Source organism: Anabas testudineus, chromosome 15, assembly GCF_900324465.2.
Source record: "Anabas testudineus chromosome 15, fAnaTes1.2, whole genome shotgun sequence".
NCBI classification, from domain to species: Eukaryota; Metazoa; Chordata; class Actinopteri; order Anabantiformes; family Anabantidae; genus Anabas; species Anabas testudineus.
In genome coordinates, this window is record NC_046624.1 from 742,034 (window position 1) to 760,764 (window position 18,731).

General features: G+C 39.5%; 1 protein-coding gene across 1 annotated transcript; it reads left to right on the plus strand.

The window, feature by feature from the left end:
* Positions 1 to 336: 336 nt before the first annotated feature.
* pitx3 (paired-like homeodomain 3) lies at positions 337 to 17,834 on the plus strand. Its single transcript, XM_026355656.1, has 4 exons — positions 337 to 513; positions 7,030 to 7,147; positions 10,497 to 10,702; positions 16,377 to 17,834. Exons 2-4 carry the CDS (start codon positions 7,039 to 7,041, stop codon positions 16,944 to 16,946), a joined length of 885 nt encoding a protein of 294 aa, XP_026211441.1. The 5' UTR covers positions 337 to 513; positions 7,030 to 7,038; the 3' UTR covers positions 16,947 to 17,834.
* Positions 17,835 to 18,731: the final 897 nt, after the last annotated feature.

Consider the following 18,731-nt stretch of genomic DNA (forward strand, 5'->3'; position numbering starts at 1 on the left):
ACTACAAAATATAACGACACAGAAGTTCCCACACCTTGGCAATAGCTGGCCCTGGTACCAGTAACAGTCCAGGTTGGTACAAAGCCTGGGAGTGGAGGCTGCAGGGCGTTTGTTTGGAGACTGGGAGCTTCTAGAACTGGAGAGCTACTCACTCACTATACGTGAATGTGGGTTCCCCAAGTGCGCGGAAGAGAGACAACGGAAAAAGAGCCAGAGAGAGTGGGGGGCCGTCCTTTCTAGCGTGGAACTGTAACACACTGCCTCCCCCCCTCACCTCCGTCCCTCCCTCTGTATAGTCTGTGTGGGGATCAAGCCTCACTCCTCCACCGTCTTCATGCCTGTCAACACAGAAGCAAGAAGGAGGAACTGAGCGGCTCAGGACGCGTTTTACCACTTTTTGACTGGGAACTTTTTGTCCATGTCACTGGCAAACCCGAGGCCAGGACATCCATCAGCCTGCTGCAAAACCGTTTGTACTTTCCACGGATTAATTTGACCAGCTCGGGACTCCACGTAAGTCCACTTGACCGGTTTTGTCCTATTTCTGTGTTTGCGCGTGTGCGTCTGAGATTCATTCATCCAGCGCGTTAGAAATTGAGCCTAAAAGTTGAGCAAATGTCCCCCAGGTGTCATGTACGGGCTCGGTCACTTGCCATTTAAGTTCCACTTTGCAACTTTCTAATCTAACCTACCTGTAGAGCTGCAAAAGGACAAAATGTGGCCTCCAGCAGAAGTTTCATTTAGACTTCCAAACATTCTAATGAAAGCGGATTGAAATATGTGATGGATTCAAACGAGCATCTGTCATTCTACTCATAATCATTGGCATTTCGAAATGAGCCACTATTTCAGCGGTGTTTTTATGACTATAGGTTCATTCCCCTGTGTCCATGTGCGAGGCCTGTTGGGAGCAGGGACACTGCTGAAGAGAAGCGGGATTGTCCGCGTCCACGTCCCGAAAAGGCTCCGCACGGACGGACGCAGGGAAATGATTTAAAGTCAAATATGTGGAGATGTTCAGGAAACTGATAGGAGTCACACACACACACACACACACACACACACACGGACGCGCACAGGGTCAGCTTGACGACAATATCAATTCCAAAAATAATAATAACAACAACTATATTATTAAAGGACGTTAGAAGATTAGTCCCGGTTTATCAGGTGGATTTTTTAGTCCGGTCTCAATTTTAAAGGGAGGTTCATTCTGGCCCAGTCCAAAGCCGCTGTTAGACCGAGTGTGTCAATGTAGAAGAATATATCAAAGCACGAAAGCTCTACCTTTTTAAATCATTCCTAAATAATAATAACAATAATAATTGCATGTCTGTAATTAAAAGAAAAATTGTTGCTGTCATTGTGAAAATTTGGAGGCAGTGTTAAATGAATAGAGGAGCTGTAATGCATTTTGTTCTGTAAAGTTCTGCACTAAAAAGGCGTAATTCGTATTAAATACATTTCTATACTGTCCCATGTGTACAGCAATTTAAATTGGCTTTTTTTTTTTTTTTTTTTTTTTTTTAATTCAATTCAAATCAAAGGCGACGCAGATTCACCTGAACAATCACCGGGCACATGTCCTCCAGCAGGCCTTTCGGTTAATAAGCTCTTTTGCATCCGAGCCGGGCCAGCACATATGAAAATGAGATTTGTTTAATCGAAATTCACGTTTGTCCTCAGGCTACAATGTAAATATTTTTAGTGGTCATCATCCAGTCGTGTTCAGCAGAGGCAGGTCTGAAGGCCGAGTCCCGGAGTACCCTGTAGAGAGGCCAGCATCACAGAAGGCCTGTGTTGTCATCATTTACATCCTGTGCTTTTTAATTCAAACTAGGCTGTGCGCTGGATCCTGGATCACGTTCATTCATCATCAGCTTCACTGATCTTAACTCACACAGCCTAAATAATAACCAACCTGGCATCTTAACCTCCACCTACCTCCACATAAAGCTGAGCTGCCGTCTCTGTGCTGCAAAACTGAAATTCACAAATTCCAGGTTGTAGCCTACAGCACCTAACGCACCGTCGTCAGATGATCTGGAGCCGATTCATCCGAATAAAACTGGTAATAAAAATGTTATGCGGCTCATTTCTTGAATGAGATTATATGAAGATGGTTTTACACGGTTAAATCAGAGATGTGAAGGCCGGTTTAGATAACCTGAATCCGTTCTTGATGGGGACCAGCGCTGTGTTTATTGCTGTTGTGGACTGCTTTTGGCTCACGGAGCCAATTATTTCGCGTCTTTCTTTGCACACAGCCAGTGATTCTGGAGCTGGACGGCCGCGGCCTCACTGCTCAATCATATGCAAATAGCTGTTATAAGAGAGCTGAAATTAACATCTACAAACATTGGACTGAAATTCCATCTGCCGCATCTTCGAGGAGGCCCTTAATAAGTTCTCAGACAGCAAAGTGACACACATCTTAATCAACTCTTAATCCGGGGAATTAATTCTCGACGCGTTTATGAATAATTCCCGGGTTAATGCCTGCAGTCCGTGGAAATGCAAGCAGTCTGCAACGCGCACCGCCAGATGGACCCGGCAGTCTCCAGAAGAAGGAGATGATTTAGGGTTCTATTATTATTATTATTATTATTATTATTATTATTATTATTATTATTATTATTATTATTATTATTATCATTAGGACATCTAAAGTCTCAGTATCACTCCAGCTTGTACAAACCAGAGACTGTGGTGGTCTCTATGTCTCTATTTTTTTTTTTGGATCACTTTCTGAACTGTCCCAATGTTTTGGCTTTATTTGAGTTTCCAGGCTTTGCAGCAGCATGTCGGAGGTATTGAAAGATGAATGTGGCTCCATCAGTGTCTCCAGGAAATAGCTCATCAGCTGTGCTGTAGCTATGCCAAAATGGGCTCAGTTATTGATTTGCATGAACTTCCCTCAAAAGTGATCTCACACTAGGGTGTACTTGGTAGCACAGAGAATCCTTAACATAAACACAGCCACAGGTCTGCAGTTTCAGCCTTAAAGTGGTTCACTTACAATCACTGTCAGCTGATCATGTCACTCTGTTAGCTCAGTGACTGCTTGTAGCCCACACTGAGCATAGAGGTTGGGGGGTGCAGGGTTGGAGTTTGGAAATATAATCATCTGGAGTGTGTGTTTGTGTGTGTTTGCGGAGGGGGCAACTGACACCTTGTAATGGACAAAATGACTGGCTTGCATCATCTGCACTCTCCTGGCTGCCAAGTCAGCCAGCCTCTCAGCACCACATTGACACCACACCGTCTGTCCATCCACTACTGCCACAGTGGACATAGCCCCCTGGAAAGGCTCACTGTCATATTTCTGACCAAAATATGGGACTTTGTTTGTAGATCAGGGCTCTGCAGTCACAGAGACACAGCTTTAGCTCGTTCATACACACAATCATCTGTTCCACTGTAGTCAGTGAGCTGTTTCTGCCTTTGATTGTACGACTCAACACACATCTCCTACAAAGGTAACACTGCTTTACAATTAAACAGAAATAGCTGAAGATAATATATAAGCTTGTGAGTTGAATTCCTTTGTGCTGAAGGAAACCTCAGTTTTGCCTAAATCAAAAGATGAAGTTTTTTTTTTTTGAAGAAGTTTTCTGTTGTTTCAATGAACTCAGAAGGATCTTAAATCAACTAGCCTGAATGTAGCACAGTGGTTGGTCACATTGATCATTTGTCCATAACATTTTTTGCCCATAACCTTCCGTTTTGGCACATTTTCTTGGTTTGAAATCCTAACACAAACATGCATTGTTTGCTATTATTGGGTCATTCAACAGAAAAAAAAAACAACAACAACAACAACAAAAAAAAACTATTTGTGTGCTGAAACTGATCCTCATGACCCAACGAGCCATATTAGCGATTTATAGAAATCCAAAGCCACAACACAGAGGCAGCATGCTCACTGAGGTAATCTCTCTTCTGGGGGGCTTGACCTTATCCTCACTCTCCCATCTTTTTCCCAGGGGTGCAGTGATAGCCTGCTCAACTGTTGTGAATTCATTCTCACATATGCTAAACATGAAATCAAAGCAAATGTTTCTTTAGTTTTTTCTAACGGCAAATGTGCTTCAGGTCAGATTTGAGATGCTGTTTGTTCTGCTAAAATTAACCCGCAGATTTGTTTCTTGGAACAAAATATTGATTGAGTCATGAGATGTCACATATAGGCTATTCTGTGGTTTAAAAAACTGCTGCTGAACCTTTACACAAGAAGTGAGGGGCAGGAAGAGCTGAAAGGAAATTACCACAGTTTATCACATTATTCTTTTTTGTGCAAATTCCATATCATTGTAGTTTATGGAACCAGCAGAACGTGGGCCGCAGCGGCTGGGGACAAAATGACAAAACCACTCATGTTTATTGTTTTTTAATGAATTTCCCATGCACCTTGAAGTGGATAATACATTTGGAATAATTAGGTGTTAAGTTGCTTTGGCTTTTTCCATATCTTTTCAAGGATTATAAATGTGTTCAACAAAGGTTCTACATTAACAAGATATGCTTTATATCTATGTGATGCATCTTTAGTGATTGAAGCTGTTAGTGATGGCTTTGTTTAGATGATCAATTGAACATCTGTTCTATTTATGAGATTTCTTTATAGAGAGCACCGTCTATGCCAGATCATTTTCATTAGCAAAATACGTGATTTGCAAAGCGTCATTTGTTACAGGATGGTAGCCTACACTTGGTATGTTTTAAAGATGAAAAGCACTTTTCACAGATTTTATGGCAAATCAGTGAAAGATTTTAGATCAGAAACTAAAACACAGCAAAGCAAACCATTAAATGATTGACCTTTTTTTTTAATGTTACACATATTTTACCAAAATATTTCTGCTGACGGCTTACTTTGATTTTGACTTTAGCAGTAAATTCTAATACCCAGTTTTTATGCTTAAATACACGCAATTCTAGTTCTTTCTTCAATTGCTTTTCTCCACATAAAAAGACCCAAAAGGGCTGATTGTCCTCATTATGAGCATGTGTAGAGGACAGAAAAGCAGCCAATCACAGAAAAGTGAATAAGTTGTAAAGTACTGTATATCCATCTCTGCTTCTCACATCGTCCACAGTGAGCAGGACGTTCACTATGAGTTAGGAGTTTTGGCTTCATCACATAATAGAAGATTATTGCAAAAAAGCAAACCAAGCTTATTTTTTCTGTTCAAACAAAGAACCCCAAATTCTTTTAAGAGTAAAATGATGCACTACTGACGCCATCTGTTTGGTCTCTGACATAACAGTGTTTTTACAATTTCTGTTTTCTCAAACTCGCACTGGGTGTTGTCAGATTTACCTGCTGTCATTTTTGAAACGCTCTGCTATCAGGGGGAGAAAAAATGTTTTAGTCTGGATGGGGCGCAAGGAGATAAAATTGATCAAAAAAAGATGAATTTAGAAAGAGAATTAGAATTTAAGACACTGTGGTCATGATTCATTTTTTAATTAGCTGAGGAGGACCTAAAAGTATATGATAGTATACACATTGCATTGTTGTGCAGTGCGCTTCTGATACTTCTTGGAATAAATATAATTAAAAATAAAAATAAATAGAAATATAAATTGTTTATAAATAAATACAATTTAAATGTAACCCTCCTGAATTATAAATAAATTATATTATCTCACTGGCTAAAATAAAAGGCTATATATTTACTGATGTTCAAAATGTCACGTCAGCAGGTGCTGACAGTGTGGGTGGTTGGTTGTGAGATGCCATGCTATACTCTGAACGAAGCCCCCAACCTCTTTCCACCCCATCCTGAGGCTTCATATTTAACCTCAGCCCTTTCACCAAAACAGCTTATAAGTACAACACACTCACTGCACACAGGGAGACTCCGTCGTCACTTTATGCCCTTTTATACCTCTAATAATAGTGGTTTACATTTGTATGTGTTTTCTTTCTTTTTAACTTGACATCACATACATCATATTTAAGCCACATTAGAACAAAATGTAGGCTACATGCCTGGTCGTTGCCATGAATTAGAATGATTTTCAATAAAATATATATGAAGTGGTAAACAAATATTGTGCTTCTTTTTGACTATGTAAGCACTGGAGCAGAACAATCATCCCAAACCTCTCTTAGCTTGGACAATATGTGTCCCCATTTTTATTTTCAAGTGCTAACCGTTCTTGAATAAATACTATTTTTAGGCTCCATTGAGCAACATCAAACTTGCCACCTAGAATTCAGCTTGGAATGCTAATGTGTATTTTACAGCAATAATTATTATGTTGCTCTCTCCATGTAATCCAAACTAGTCAATGTAGTCTCCAGTAAAGGGACTGGGATTAGTAATTGCCATAGATTGAAGAGAACAGAATATTATAGCAAAATGCACCAACAAATTAAAACATGTATGCAAACACACATCACATCTAGACTATGCTGATATTAAAAAATGGATAGTTTTCAGTAGGAAGCTGGTAATGCTTTTACTCCGACGAATGAATTAGAAATTGAATTTTGTATAAAAATTAAATGTAATGCTTAAAAGTTGTCGTTTTCCCTCCCTGCTGTCAGGATTCAACACTTTGACTCAAAAACCTGTCAGAGGGTCCGGTTGACCCAAAGAGCCTGAGGCAAAACTCAGGGCGAAATAAGAACTTTTATTGGTGATGTGGACATCTGTGAGTGGGCATCCATCGTGTGGAAATGAGAAGCATGAGGGATCAAAACAGGAGAGAAGAGAGGGGAGCTGATGATCCTGGACTACTGGAAAAAAGGAAATAGATGTTGGAAAATAGTAAAGAATACTGATTAAATATCATTAGGAGAGGGATCAAAAGGACCCCAGTTATTAGGCGGAAACAACATGATGGTGTTAAGTTGGAGCCCCTTTGTGTGTAGAGGTGGAATCATAAGATTCCCTCTAATAAAGAAATAAAAACAGCTGCACATGGACTCATCATGATATTCACTGATGATATCACACTCTTTGTTGAAGGATGAAGGATGAAGCCTGACGTGTGTGTCTTTGTGTGTGTCTGCAGGGCCTGGTCATGGACTTTAACTTGCTGACAGACAGTGAAGCCCGCAGCCCGGCGCTGTCTCTCTCCGACTCCGGGACCCCGCAGCACGAGCAGGGCTGTAAAGGCCAGGACAACAGCGGTCAGTAGCCTCCAGCACCGTGTGCACACCAGGACTGCCAAACCATTTCTTGTTGTTCTTTGTTTATCTATGTTTTCTTTTGTAATGGCTGACACCGTGCCCCCCCCCCCCCCCTCACAGTTCAGAGACATGCAGGTTAACTGGTGACTCGGAATCGCTCGTAGGTGTGAATGTGAGCGTGAATGTTTGAGATAGATGGGCAGTCAGTCCAGGTTGCACCCCCCCCCCCCCCCCCCCAACCTTGGACTGACTCCCGTCCACAACACACTCTGTGATCGCGATGTCTAAGTTTCTCTGATGCTGTCTTTACACAGCGACCTTTCCAGGCTGAGGTGATGGGCTGTAATAACATATCACGCATTTGACTTTGAATATGAAAATGAATTGCAAAAGAGCAGCGTCTGCCTCCTGAGAGCATCCGACTCAAAGCCCGGAGATCAGGACCAAAGATAGAAGCTAGAAAACGCTGATCGGGTTTCTTATTCAATCATCTGTTTTATTTCAATGATCTTTATAGAGAGTAGGCCTAATGATAAAAAATGAAAAGCATTTATAGAAACATAGGCTGACGTTAAACTTATTATGGATGATGAAAAAAAGAAAAGAAAATTCTCCCTGAAATAAATTCTAATGTGACGAAACAATAAGGAGCTGACCTGTGTCTGACCTGTGTCTGACCTGTGTCTGACCTGTGTCTGACCTGTGTCTGACCTGTGTCTGACCTGTGTGTTACCTGTAGTTTACCTGTGGTCACGTAAACACGAGCTGGTCAATTTAGTGATGGTTCAGTATGAGAATTATTAAGAGCTCTCATGTAGTCTCCTTGTTCTTCGTGTTATATTAACTGACCATGTTAACAGGCCCAGTTTTGTAATCTGACCAAGTGAGACAAATAATAACCCGAGGATTTTCTCTATCGCAATCCACTCAGCTCCAACCTGAACGCAGCTTGGGACCGTGTGTGTGTGTGTGTGTGTGTGTGTAACACACTGTTAATCTGTGTGTGGTTTCATATTCAGTCCCGACAAACTCTTTTGGAAATAAGTGTGGGATATTTTTGTCATGTAACCCATGAAAAACAAGTCTAAATGTAAAAATGAGTGTATTAAAACAGGCCCAGTCAATAATTCCTCACTTCTTTTATTTCGAAGATAAAACCGTAATTGCAGGGAATGGAGGGGGGGGGGGGCATCCCCACATTTTCAATGTGGGGATGGCGTATTATTATTTTCAATTATTACCCTTTTTAACAATCTTTTAGAAATAAAATCCATATTTCCACAATGAAAGCATCACATATTTCTTACGGTTCAATTCCCCTTTAAAATATGGTGAAATAATAATTAATAAATAATAAATAATACGATGAAGTATTTTACAATTAAAAAGGATTTTTATAACTCAACAGTGAAAATAATTGTATGGGTGAAGATTTCTGAAATAAAATGTGCAACTGTAAATCTAATCTAATCTAATATATCTACATTTAACCGAACAAATAAAAAAATAAAATAAAACAAAAACCAAGAAGATTTCCAGATGTGACAAAGCTTCGTTTTTGCTTTGTATTCAGATTTGTCATCTGTCCACATTTGGCAGGGCCATTTTCTCTTCCAGGAGATTCAAGCAAATAATAATGTCCGGAGGCCCAAAATGGATGCGTGTGCACACAAACCGTGCACGCGCTGGTGTGAGTAAACACATCATGTGCGCATTTATACGTGAGTTCTGAATAATGAGGCGCTGCAAGTGGTCTCAGCTCCAAACCCTGTGTTGACCCTCATGATGTTTCCATTGCTGCTAAAAGATGGTTCTACTTCCACTCATAGTGAATTTTGTGAGTGGAAATGATTAAGAAGCAGGTGAACATCTCTTTGGACTGTTTGTGTCATGAATCTGCACAGAGCTAAATTGAGGGAGCACTTCCTCAAGCGAAAAGGCCAAGTTTGTGTCCTCTGGTGCCTGCGTACAAGTAGAGGGAAACCATCTTGCAATACAAATACATTTCCTGTCCTCTATTGTCGGCTTTTGTTGTCCTTTATAATGAACCCTACATCTGCACTTGGTTGTACTGAAGAGTAGGCTAATACCACGGCCACGCCTTTCCACATGCCCACGCCCCAGGCTACTATCTCACAATAGCATGTGTTTTTATGACGCCCTTTCTTTACCTTTGCTTTCTGTGTCTGTTTTTGCTGTTCCAGTAAACCTGACTTTGATTTGAGCCATACGACCGCAAATGGCAGACTGCTTTTGAAAGCTGTGACCTGGAGAAAACAGATTGATTTGACAGTCATCATTACTGTTTAATCAAACGTACAACATGGCCCATTTTTACTTCTGTGAATATATGTATTTACACTGTATTCTTCTTCTGTTTTCTCTTTTCGCCATATGTTCAAAAGTGATTTTCTTAAAAGCCTCTATTAGCTGTTTTCCAGATGAAAGCTCTGTGAAGTTGACCTGAAATGACTCTGTTATGTCGACACATTATCAGTCAGATTGCTGTTTTTGTTGGTCAGTGCATCCCTCTAAAAAGGCCTGCCCTTTCCTCTGTATTGTATTATAGAGTTGGGCCTTAAGTGACAGCCTAGCCAGTGTCAGTTTACTGCCAGATAACAGCCCTGGCCTGGCCCATATTGGTTTTGCTGGTGGCCCTGTAGTCTCTTTTTAAACCCCACTGATCATTTCAAACAGCTCACAGAGAGCTAAGCCCTCACCAAACAGAGCCCAGCCTGCCCCAGTCACAAAAGCTTGATCCGTTGGATTAGCTAGCCAACTAATTTCACTTCTTTCTGTGAGGTCCTCAAATTGTCAGATCTAGCATAGAGGAGTCCTGGCAGACATAACATGGATGTGTGGTCCTTTAAACTCGCTGCGTTGTGGGACAAATGCAATCCCTCACTGCCTCTGCACATGTTTCAATGTATGTGTGGAATAATTCTCTCTTTGCAACTTGCCACCCACCCTTATCCTTTTTGTGGTACAGATACTGATTCAGATACAGGATATGCCAGCATTTTTGGTGATGACACTTTTTCTTCTTTATGCAGAATTCAGCCTCTAGACCAGATGAAACTGGGTTTAAATAATCTAATAATTTTTTTGTTCTCTTTGACAGAAAAGGAAACTGTCTAAACTCCACTTTGTATTCTTTCCCCTAAACTTTTAAATGTCATAATACTTTTTTTTTTATGGTCAAGAATCAACTATATTACTATATTACTATACTGTCCTGTATTATATTGGGCTCACTGGTGTATGCTGTTTTTCTGCCTACTGTCACCTATCTTTGAAGCAGCAGCAGCAGTGTTTTCAAGAAATAAATGTTCTTCTTGTTTTTCTGCAGACACAGAGAAATCCCATCAGAACCAGCTGGATGAGCCCACCACAGAGGACGGCTCTCTGAAGAAGAAGCAGCGAAGGCAGAGGACTCACTTCACCAGCCAGCAGCTCCAGGAGCTGGAGGCTACTTTCCAGAGGAACCGTTATCCTGACATGAGCACCAGAGAGGAGATTGCAGTGTGGACCAACCTCACTGAAGCTCGGGTCAGGGTAGGTACACACTGGATGATAGTGCTCTAATGGTTTCATTACAGCAGCTCTTTTCAGTGACAAGATCCTCTCTGGCTGAAGGTGAAAAAAGAAGGTGGTTACTTGCAAATGATACATGCCTTGTTTGATATATGCAAACACCATACTTTGATGGACAGAGGCAAAAAAAAAAAAAAAGACTTTGACTTGGGCAGGGTTCTTACCTTGTTTTGATTTACTAGGCACCAATGGTTGGGTCATTTAATTCAGCTATTGTATGCCTCTTGGTGTCATACAAGGCAATGGTGAACAAACTGGCACACCAGAAAGAATGAAGATAATGCTGCATTCCAAAACACACTAGTACAAGCGAAACACCAAACTGAGATTCAACTGTCTCAAACGAGGCCACCTTTCCTTTAACACCAACACTTATATCCAGTGTATGTCAAAATTCTAGTGTGAATTTATATTGTGAGAAATGATTTAAACATTTCTGGTTTAAAACTATTACCTAGTGCAGAGGTGATTCATTTGCATAGAACACAGCACATTCCTCCTACCCACTTAGGAGGTTGAATGTAACTCTTAGATTTTAATTCTTTGGTTCCAAATCAGTGAGTTTCAATAAAAAAAAAGCAAAATTGTCCTTGTTACAAGTTACATTACATTTATATTTAGTTATTTGGAAGTCACATTAATCCAAAGTAACTTAAAAGGTACAAAGGCAGGCACAGGTTAAATATAAGGAGGTCTTGCCCAAGAACTTCTGCCGGAGGGAGGCCGTAACTGGGATTTAAACCTCAGTCTTATACAAGTTTATAACAGGTTTAGCTACAATATGACACAGTATGCTACTCAAAACAAGTCCATTTTGCTCCACTGAGTCCTCTGTCTCCCTGCTCCATCATGCTCTGCTACATGCTCTGTCACGCTTTGCCCATCACTTCATGTAGCTGTAGTTATGAAATGATAATAAATAAGAAGCTCCAAAAACTACTAATCCAGCAGAAATAATTAAAATTCTCTGACTGATTAGAGGGGAACATTTAGAAAAATGTATAAGCAAATATCTCGGCACGACTCTTACACCAGTCTGTGAGTCTGACATCATGGGAGACTTTGGCAGCACAATTTCACAATGCACAATTTTCAAACAGTTTAAATGCATTTATTACCATACATAAAAATAAGAATAGAATAGAATAAGAAGCTCATCACATGGAAACCAGTTTATTATTATTTTTACACATTTTCCAGTGACCTAGAAATACACCATTATCAATCTCAAAGCTAAATAGATAGCCTCGGTCAGATAACATATATCACCAGTGTTAGGTAGGTTAGATGGTTACTAGGTAAGATATTCCATTCCCTCCCAAGCAAGCTGAAGTTCACATGCTAAACCTAAATGTCAAAGGTGCAAAATAATGTGCCCACACCCAGTGGTTTGGTCATTGTAGCTATATGGAGTAGGAGGACACATTCTGATGGATGACAATACAATTGTTGGCCTGCCTGACCAGTAATAGATCAAATTAATGTTGGCTGGATGAAAGGTCACATAGCTTGCACTCTTGGTTGTTATTTTGAAAGGACAACAGACAACACATTTTCTCACTCCTAAAGTCGATCACTGGCCTCTGCATGTAGGCAAATTCCTACATGCCCAAAAATACATCGCCTGTCAGCTTGATTCATATGATTTGTCAGAGAGCTATTCTTAATCATCAAAGATGAGTTCCTGTAGTTTGGACATCTCTCACCCTGATGTACGTTCTAAATCTCAGATCTGGTCAATAAAACACCAAGAACTCTAGCTTGGAGATTCTGGATTCAAGCTGGACAATAATTGTCATTCTTTCTATCTTGTTACAATCTTTAATGATTTTTCTACGGGCTTTATTTTAATTGAAGCAAATGTAAAGGGAAATATTTGCATCAGGCTATTTACTTGCTCTGACAACACTTACAGACTAAATCTAAACAGCCAGACGGTTTTTAGTTATGCAGGCATTTGATTATAAATCAAACATTTTAAAAAGGTTTCAAGGTATCACCAAAGTCAGTAGAAGACAGCATCAGTACAGTGTTGGTTCATCATTTCTATAGAAGTCCACTATTCGTGCTACAGGATGTTATTACCTGGCTCCCACAGTGGTGATCAGACTATGCCATCCTAAATCTGCTGCGCCCCATTACAAGCATTCTCTAGACCTAAACGACTTTAGCTTTAGACTGACCTAACATACTCTGTTTTTGATTCCTACACCCACCTAAACACAGAGTAAAACGTAACGACTTGAGACAAATTTATATTTACTTTATATCTGCATAGTCTAAGTCTATCTCTTAGCTCATCTTCTAAGAGTCCTTTAAATTCCAAACAGGCCATGGCTCACATCCAAACACTCTATCATTAATCATACACTCACTTGCACTGCTGTGCAATTTAATACAGCAAATCTGCCTTCTACAAACCTCTTCTTCTGTTAAACGGAAACTGAAATAATTCTACTGTATGTGTATTATTGAGGTTATAGTGGGTGGTGGAGTTGTACTGGAGTGCATTCTATTAAAAGGTGTTTCTAATGTTTAATGAGGCGGCCACAAGAAAACAAAAGCAAGTGGACAAACAAACAAAAATATAAATTCCAGATTCTGTAAAATGTGAAAGTGGAGTTAATACTTTCTAAAGCAATTCTGTGTGTTACGCTGCTTTCTTTATCCATTGTTTATCCACCTGTATTTTTCTGATATTGCAAATATTTAGATGGCATTCAACATACATTCATGGAATTTGTCACCAGCGCTCATGCTAATTGTATACATTTAGCTTTGTGAGTTGTGGGATGCATTTAACTTGGGATGTATGTCCTGTATGTCCTGGAAACTTTTTACCCCCTGCTCTGCAGGAAACACAGAAAAAAGTATAAAAAAGCTGACAAAGCCTTATAGCCAGGCTCCACTGAACGATAGGTTTTGGACAGTACACTATTGCAGCTGCTGAGGCAATATATTTTTGTCTCATTAAAGGACAGTGAAGGAAGTGCTCAAGTGGTATTAACCTAGAATCCATTTCCGTCTTCCAACACTGACGTAACCAGGTTAGATGAGGCCATGTCCTTCTATTAGTTACTAAAAATGAAAGAACATAGACTTTTTAAGATCATTTCCAACTGTGGATTTTAGGGAGTGATAACACAAACCGCTTTGCCCTCCATCATCTAAACAGCTCATTCTCTTAATAGTTAGTATGCTAGAGTTAATCTCCACTGGTGAAAGTTGGAGTACACCAATGCCCAGGTCACCACCAGTCTTTATATTGGTGGCCCAGTGTAAATATTATATATATTTAGTCAGGGGATCACTGGTGTGCTGACTCTATCACACATAGTATAATGTATTTGTTTTTGTGAGAGCACTCTATGTGACTGACTCATTTTCATGAGCTTACTACTGCACTACTGCATTGACACTAAACATTCAGATTGGATATTATTCCAACAGAGGGTAAGTAAAAGAGATTAAAACAGATTTTGAAGGTGATGCTGTGTAGCATACATGAAATGATGGCTCGTGTTACAGTCAGGATCAAAAGTACTTCAACAGTGACGCAATTTTTGAAACTTTTGTGTCTGACTGCATCCAGTTTAACAATCTACACTTTAATGGCAACATGACTGTAGATATAATTTTCCATTAGGAACTTTAAATATCAAAGCATCAGACTTATTTAGACATGTCTGCTGGGAATTCTGGTTTTCCGACTTGCCATAGACAGGCAATATACACTAGTGTTTACATCACCTGAAGTCTTGGATTGCTGGATTCAAATTTTCATCAAATATAAATCAGATACATACAAACAGAAAATAGATGACACACAGTGTGTTGGCTGAGGAGTGAGAGACAATAAAGTATCAACACAAAAAAGGCCTTTAAAAGTTTTACAAAGATTAGAGAGACAAAACATTTGATACCAAATTATTTTCATGCAAGACACATTTTTTCTAACGTGTGCAGTATATAAAATTGAGGGTTTTGTCAGACTGTATTTGTACTTTTTATAGTACCCAGAAATTAAACGTTTCTATCTAAAAACCCTCAATTTATATTTTCCACTAAAGCTTAATCCAAATTATATCCTCCAAATATAGGACCATAAAATGACAAATGTGAAGATTGCCCTTCCATGACATTTCTTTCATTAGGATGTCACTATTCAAATAAGTCACTGATTAGTTTTAATAAGCCTTGCTTAATATGACTGTTTGATGATACACTTCAACTTACTTTCTGGGATCATTATGTCTTTCAAAATTCTGAATACATGTGCACACAATATTATTGAAAGTATTTGAGAAGGGTTAGGATGCTCTGACTGGATGTACTTTAGAATTAAACTTTCTCGACTACTGACACATTTGGATTTCTTAAGCAAAAAGTAATTTAAAAATAACTTCTTCCTTTAATAACAGCTTTTTATCTTGTATGAAAAAAAAACATTCATCTAAATCATAAGTAAAGCTATGAGAAAATGACTCACTCCATTCACCTCCAACCATTACTGACTGGTGGTGTGCAGGTCACTGATATCTCCTGGAATTTGTTTTCTCCACCATTGCTTCATCATTCCAATTAGCTTTTAATGCTATCTACTGTATAAAGGTTTTGTCAACACAAACAACTGAGGATGAACGGGCAGTACTGAGGCAGTAAAGGTTACTATTTAGGCAGTGGATTTTTATGTGACAAATGCCATGTGCCATCTTTAATAGATACATTTGTGGTCCTCAGGATCCACAGCCCTATTGTTTTACAACTTTCCCTGCTCTACCTGCCTTTGATTACCTGGATCAGACCTGGATCAGGTGTGCCAATCAAAGCTGGGATGTTTGGAAAACAGGGAAGGCTGTGGCTCTCTAGGACTCGGGTTAACCACCATTGCTGGAGAGGCTGAAAACTGAGATTTTCTAAAAGGCTTCCCAAGTGCATTTATCTGAAAACACCAACTGTACTGTGTAAGCTATTAACAATAATTGCAGTTGCATTATTACTATTTAAACAATACAACAACAAGACGGAAAACTGAAACAGTTTTTTTTTCACAGGTATTGCGAGCGGATTAATTATAGGAATGATGACTGAGTGCAGTTAATGAAAATGGGAGGGAGGAAGCGAATTGGTCTGTTAGTGGTTGGCCTGATATCAACAATGGCTAAGATGGCTATGAACACAACTGACAATTCTTAATGTTTGTTTCTGAAAATAGAAGTGGATTGCTTTTTTATATTAATATTGTTGTTGATTTTTATTTTTGAGGACAAGTCAGCATTACCTAGCTGAATACCAAAAAATACTAATCCATGTGGGACTCCACAGTTAATAATACAAAAGGAAGGATTCACAGTGATTACACAAATAAAATAAACTGTTTCGTTTCTGTAAGGTAACTGCAGTGCTGATATTTTTCTATTCTAGTTACTGTCTAAGAAGAATTTTACTTTTAAAAAGAATAAAACCTAGAAATGTTTTTTAGGTTAAAATTGTCAGTGACAGGCACTTTTCATTTATGGTCGTTTTTTAAAAATATCTTAACCTGAAAAGCTACAACTAAAAACAAAACTTAACTAAAATCACATTACTGTCTGTATAGACGATAAACTACTTTTTCACATGTTGACTTTTTTAGGTATGGTTCAAGAACCGGCGTGCCAAGTGGAGAAAGCGGGAGAGAAACCAGCAGGCAGAGTTGTGCAAAAATGGTTTCGGTGCCCAGTTCAATGGACTCATGCAGCCCTATGACGACATGAACACAGGCTACTACTATAACAATTGGGCTACAAAGAGCCTAGCAAGCAGCCCACTCTCTGCCAAAAGCTTCCCATTCTTTAACTCAATGAATGTAAGCCCACTGTCATCTCAGCCCATGTTCTCCCCTCCTAGCTCCATCCCCTCCATGAACATGGCCTCCAGCATGGTACCCTCTGCAGTGGCTGGGGTTCCCACAACTGGGCTCAACAACTTGGGCAACCTCAACAACCTTAACAGCCCTACAGCACTCAACTCGGTAGCAGTGACTGCTGCCACTTGCCCCTATGCCACCACAGCGAGTCCCTACATGTACAGAGACACCTGCAACTCCAGCCTGGCCAGCCTGCGGCTCAAGGCCAAGCAGCATACCAACTTTGCATATCCAGCAGTGCAGAACCCTGTGTCCAACCTGAGCCCCTGCCAGTACGCTGTGGACCGGCCAGTATGAAGAAGCTCTGACACATCCCTTTACCAAAACGACCATCTGTAAGGCCACTATTACCCAAATTCACATCTCTTCAGTTCCATCTTTAAGGTAGCTGATGTGCTGTGGACTGGCAGATTATATTTTGGTACACAGTGGAAAAATCTTCAATGTGGAGGCAACAAATTGACACTTCAAAGGAATTCTCTCCAGTCTGTGAGACTTTGTCAGTGAACGGACCAGCAGCGTCAAAGAATTTCTAAAGATTATCCATTATAATTTTTTCTTCTTTTCAACTGCATGATTAGACTAAACATAGAAACAGAGGGTGAAAAAACATGGATCTTTCAACTGGACTGGTGGTCAACATCTTTGCCCCAAATCATCAAAAGTGATATTTCTACTGTGTCAGGAAAAGGGACCTGTGGTAGAAGTGCTGGAGAAATGGAGGATGTACATAATGGACTTTTTCGTTTTTGTATGTAGCAAAAAATTATATGAAAATTACATAAGTACTTAAAAGTACTTCAATGATGAGAAAAGCATATTTTAAAAAGCAAAGGCCCGAAGTTGATGTAATATGAACATATGCTTTAAGAACTTTAAGATTCGTTGAGAAATCCTCACCTTTTGGAAGGTCATCGTCAAAGGTAAGCTTGAGCACAAAAAGAGAGGGTAATATTGGAAAGTGGACACAATCTCAAGTGGTTAACACAAAAATGAACATACATGCATACCAGAATATCCGCAAGATTTTTCAAGTAAAACTCTAAAAAGCCATTGACTATAAAGATTTGTGGTGTTATACAAAAGGAGTCCATGACTGTGAAAATGTATGTAAGAGTGCAGTTATTATAACAAAAATTCAAGCTTTTTCCTGGTGTAGCCTGCTTTGTCTCATTAAAGAAACAATTAAAGGGTCAATTTTTATGATCTACAAATGGATGTTGAACTGAACAGTACATATCCAATGATATCACTAATCTGGAGCCTATGACATTAGTTTGTGTGTCATAGGCCTAAACATGACATTCACACAACAATGAACATGACGCCATGGAAACCCAGATATACTTCCATGGCAACACTTACGCAACAATCAACAATAGTAGGCTAGAGGGAGAGGGGGGACAACATAGATGTTCCTAGTGGCTGATTACTGATATGTTTGACCTACACTCCGAGTGGTAACCACAGGCTATCCAGTATCACAGCAGGAATTCACAGAGGCCGAAGCTGAAGCGGAGCCAGACTTACATAAGGGCCTTAAGGTGCAAGGTGTCCCAGTGGAGCCACAAATGAGGGGTTAGCAGCCCATCAATCCCCATCAGCCCCCGCAACTGTTTATTGCTTTGACATTTCTATTATTCCAATGTTTATTTATGGTGATTTCTAGGTAAATTCAAATTTCAAATCACATAGTTATTTTTAAATATCTTTACATTAGTGTCGAAATCTCTAAACACCACTTAAAACCGAAATTTTGTTGCTAATTGTACTGCTCAATTTCCAGTATAGTACACTGATTATGTTGATATACCTATTGCATATAAAAAATATTTACATTATAATAATGATAATGACATACTTTATTGATCCCCTTTGGAAAATTGTTGTTTGGACAGCTGCAGTAGATGACAGCACTAGTGTGGGGATTCAGTGTCTTGTCCAAGGACACCTTTACATGTCGTCAGGAGGAAGAGGGAGTCACTGACCCAGGGTCTAAGGACAGTCTAGATCATATAAATACTCATTGAGCTACATTCTACCCCAAATTTTAAACTTGTTTATGTGTTCTTATAGTAAACA